Source organism: Physeter macrocephalus, chromosome 20 (genome assembly GCF_002837175.3).
Source record: "Physeter macrocephalus isolate SW-GA chromosome 20, ASM283717v5, whole genome shotgun sequence".
NCBI classification, from domain to species: Eukaryota; Metazoa; Chordata; class Mammalia; order Artiodactyla; family Physeteridae; genus Physeter; species Physeter macrocephalus.
In genome coordinates, this window is record NC_041233.1 from 7,038,470 (window position 1) to 7,043,300 (window position 4,831).

General features: G+C 50.3%; 1 protein-coding gene across 1 annotated transcript in view; it reads left to right on the forward strand.

The window, feature by feature from the left end:
- The window catches only part of ACTN2 (actinin alpha 2), a 79,998-nt gene that overhangs the window by 57,323 nt on the left and 17,844 nt on the right, over positions 1-4,831 (forward strand). The window contains exons 11-12 of the mRNA XM_024115694.3: positions 1,864-2,011; positions 3,675-3,825. Coding sequence (XP_023971462.1) covers positions 1,864-2,011; positions 3,675-3,825 — 299 coding nt within the window. The remainder of the gene's footprint in view (positions 1-1,863; positions 2,012-3,674; positions 3,826-4,831) is intronic.

The window sequence follows — 4,831 nt, forward strand, 5'->3', positions numbered from 1 at the left end:
CGCGGCATGTGGGATCCTCCCAGACCGGGGCGCGAACCCGGTTCCCCTGCATCGGCAGGCGGACGCGCAACCACTGCGCCACCAGGGAAGCCCCATGGCCTTCTTCTTGAAACGCCTTCCACCCTTGAACTTGGCTGAGTTCCTTCCACCTGACCACCGAGTCCTTCCCGTCGCCCTTCACAGCAGCCTTCTCCTGTCCCCGGGCTGTAGGTGGATGGTTTGTGGGCACGGGGATTCTGACCTTCTTCTCCGTCTTGACACCTGCAGGTGACCTCATCCAGGCCCGTGGCTTTAACTACCAGCTGTAATGGCAACACCTCCCAAATTTTACATCTTCAGCTCTGATTTCTCCCCCAGTTCCAGGTTCATAGAGCCGCTTGGATGTCTCAAAACCTAACATCCAAGAGTCCTCCCGCAGTGATCTCTGTCTTAGTAAAGAGCATCACTATCCCCTAAGTTACTAAAGCCCCAAGCCCAGGTGTCATCACTGATCCTCCTAGTTTGTCCCTTTCTTGTACCTGGTTCCTCAGCCAGTGCCACTGGCTCTGCGTCCAGATTATATCTTTTTTTTTTTTTTTTTTTTTTTGCGGTACGTGGGCCTCTCACTGTTGTGGCCTCTCCCGTTGCGGAGCTCAGGCTCCGGACGCACAGGCTCAGTGGCCACGGCTCACGGGCCCAGCCGCTCCGCGGCACGTGGGATCTTCCCGGACCGGGGCGCGAACCCGTGTCCCCTGCATCGGCAGGCAGACTCTCAACCACTGCGCCACCAGGGAAGCCCCAGATTATATCTTAAATCTGAGCAGCCCTTCAGCTGCTGTCGCCTATGCTAAGCCACCAGTGTCTCTCCTTCGACCTTGCAGTAACCCTCTCACTTGCTTCTCTTGTTCTTTTTCCCCTAAAATGCATTCTCTACGTAGCAGCTGCCGTCATCTTTGTAAAATATAAATCAGAGGGTGTCTCCTTTCTTCTCAAAACCCTCCAGCAACCTCCCGAAATACTTAGAATAAGATCAGATTCCTTATCCGGGATCCGATGTGGTCTGACCCCACGGCCACCCTGCCGACCGCGTCTCTGGCTGCTCTACCCCTCACCCACTATGCGGGCGCCGCGCCTGCTGTGGTCCTTCCCCTACGTGGAGCGCACCCCCTCCTCAGGCCTTTAGCTCTTCCCCCACTTCATCACATACCTGGTTTTTCCATCAGTGAGGTCTGGGCTCCAGTGCCACCTCCTCAGAGGGGTCTCCTCTCAGTAACCCACCTAAAGGAACTGCCCCGACTGTGCTCTCATCAGCATCACTTGACCGTGATTTGCTTTCCCTTCAGAGTGTATCGCTATCGGAAATAGGAATCACACTTGTTGAATTCCTTATTTAATGTCTTTCTCCCCCAACAATCATGAAAGCTGCACAGGGGCCCAGGGAACTTTACAGGTGCTGTTCACTCTTATATCAAAGGCTCTCACTGTGCCTGGCATGTGCGTGATGCCGGGGAAACAGTTAATGACTGACGGAACCCAGTCGCTGAGTCAGAGTCGTTTTGGGCTGAGTCACTGTGAGCCTTCATCTTCTCGTCGCCAGAAAATTAAAGCCCCGTTAGCCTTTGTCCACATCCGGAGAAGCATCAGGTTATCTGTTCGCCGATGAGAACCGTGATCTTAGTTCTAAAAGGGTGCAGTGGTGATGAAGACGTTTAGAAGCCAAAACATTTGAATGGCTGTTTGGGGCGGGTGTGGAGGCACAGGGGTGAGGGAAAGACAAGAAGACACAAAGGATAACACTGTTGGACGTCGTGGAGGGGATTCGTAGAGAAGCCCAGGAGGCCGGGGCATAACGGACGCGCCTTTGCCGGTCCCCAACCATCCCAGGACATCGCGGGCGCTTGGCAGCGGCTGGAGCAGGCGGAGAAGGGCTACGAGGAATGGCTGCTGAATGAGATTCGGAGGCTGGAGCGCGTGGAGCACCTGGCAGAGAAGTTCCGGCAGAAGGCGTCCACGCACGAAACCTGGGCTTACGGTGAGTCCACAGGATGCGGTGGGGCTCCTGGAGAATCGGGCTTGAGCTGTGGACGGAGCTCCGTGTGCAGTGACCACTGTCCCTGGCGCCTGTGCCCCTGCGGGCAGCTGCCCTCACCCCTCTCTCGTCTGCTGTCCCAGGTACTGCGGTTCTTCAAGAGGTGGGTGTGGGGAATTCCCTGGCGGGCCAGTGGTTAGCACTCGGCGCTTTCACTGCCGTGGCCCGGGTTCAATCCCTGGTTGGGGAAGTAAGATTCCGCAAGCAGCGCGGCACAGCCAAAAAAAAGAAAAGAAAGAAAACAAAAAAAGGAGGTGGGTATGAAGATGGATGTTTTTATAAACCAGGACTCACAATGCGTTCTTCCCACACTTACCTGCATAGGTATCCGCCTCCTCCTGACTCCCCCGCTTTCTTCTATCTGATTCCACAAGCATCTGTTTATTCCCTAACTGCGGGTCAGACAGCCCTGGCCCAGACATTAGCGTCTGCTGATAGAAGGTTTATTTATTATATGCCGCAAAGCAACATAACTGCCCACTTAGAAAATCTGCTTGGAAAGGAAGAACAGGAGGTGTGATTTTCTATGGTCTTAGCTCCTTTGTTTCACTTAGATTCATCTACTCCTTTCAGGCCTTGCAGACATACCTGTTTCCATGGCCGTGATACTATGGTCATGATATTTTTTTTTGGCTCTGCTGTTTGCTGAGGTTAAAGAACAAAACATTCACCTCTTCACATGGTAATCTATTTCGAGAAAGGGCAGGGAGGTTCCCCTCATCCCTTGGGTCCCTTTTGCTGTCTTACTGCTTGATTGCCGGCGTTGCACAGCGAGACGGTCACAGGCACAGACATGCAGTTGATACTTCCCAGCTATGGGCCTTGGATGCATTCTCACTTCTCAGGGCGTCAGCGTCCTCTCCAAAGTGGAGTAACGACCATGCCTCCCTCACAGGGTTTTGATGAAGACTTAATGAGTTTGTATTTATAAAGTAGTAAAATTGGTATCTGGCAGATGGTAAGTGCTATGTTGTCATCATTAAATATATGAACATTTGCTTTCCATGTCTAGCTTTGTGGAATTAAATTCTTAAAGGTCATCAACCAGGGAATAAAAATGGGTCCAGTTATAACCACAGCAGTTGCTTAACTTAGGAAATATTTGTGGGGAAATAGGTGGAGTTTCGGAGAGAAATTTTTCTAATGTTTGTTATTAGATAAAAAATCACAAGCTGCATTTAACCACATTAAAAAAAATAAAGCTTTCAAACAAAGAGAATTGGAGTATAGGTTGAGCCCATGGGCAGACAAATAGAGTACAAGTGTTTTACCTAATGATCCCAGGTAATTTCTGTGAACTAATAATTACTAACTTAACCAAGCATCTCACGGGCAAGTCAGATACTCGTTTCTTAGGTTTATCACAGACTTGTTATTTAGAAAGTGCTCAGCGTGCTTTCTGCCCTGTATTTGTAGACACGAGCTTTCAGAACACAGAGGGACTCGGGGCCTTAGCAGAGTGACAGCCTGAATTCCAGTTGAAATGTGGCCTCTGCCTCTCGGGGCTGTCCTTCTTTCCTCCTCTTGGTTCTCCGGAATCACCCAAGACTTTGCAAAGAGGCTGAAGTGTGACAGCACTCACACTCCCTTGCTACAACCATTGCAGGCAAAGAGCAGATCTTGCTGCAGAAGGATTACGAGTCGGCGTCTCTGACCGAAGTCCGGGCTCTGTTGCGGAAGCACGAGGCATTCGAGAGCGACCTGGCGGCGCACCAGGACCGCGTGGAGCAGATCGCGGCCATCGCGCAGGAGCTCAAGTACGTGCTCTGTGTGGGTGCCAGTGCTGACATTGAGCCCTGGGTCCAAGCGAGGACTCGGTGGAGAGCTTCCCCAGGCATTCCCAGGGAGGGGCAGAGGAGCTTGCCTTTCCTGTCCTGTCCTAGATGTATCCATAGAACCAAGCCAGAGGACCCTGTGATGGGATTGGGCCTGTTTTTTTTTTTTAATTGAAATATAGTTGATTTACAGTGTTGTGTTTGTTAGTTTCAGATGTACAGCAAATGATTTAGTTATACATATATATATATATATATATATATATATATTATTTTTCAGATTCTTTTCCCTTCCTAGGTCATTACAAAATACTGAGTATAGTTCTCTGTGCTATACAGTAGGTCCTTGTTGAGAACCCAATCAGAAAATGGGCAGAAGATCTAAATAGACATTTCTCCAAAGAAGACATACAGATGGCCAACAGGCACATGAAAAGATGCTCAACATCGCTAATTATTAAAGAAATGCAAATCAAAACCACAATGAGATACTAACTCATACCAGTCAAAGTGGCCATCATCAAAAAGTGTACAAATAATAAATGCTGGAGAGGGTGTGGAGAAAAGGGAACCCTCCTACACTGAACAGGCACATGAAAAGATGCTCAACATCGCTAATTATTAAAGAAATGCAAATCAAAACCACAATGAGATACTAACTCATACCAGTCAAAGTGGCCATCATCAAAAAGTGTACAAATAATAAATGCTGGAGAGGGTGTGGAGAAAAGGGAACCCTCCTACACTGTTGGTGGGAATGTAAATTGGTGCAGCCACTATGGAGAACAGTATGGAGGTTCCTTAAAAAAACTAAAAATAGGGCTTCCCTGGTGGCGCAGCGGTTGCGCGTCCGCCTGCCGATGCAGGGGAACCGGGTTCGCGCCCCGGTCTGGGAGGATCCCACATGCCGCGGAGCGCCTCGGCCCGTGAGCCATGGCCGCTGAGCCTGCGCGTCCGGAGCCTGTGCTCCGCAACGGGAGAGGCCACA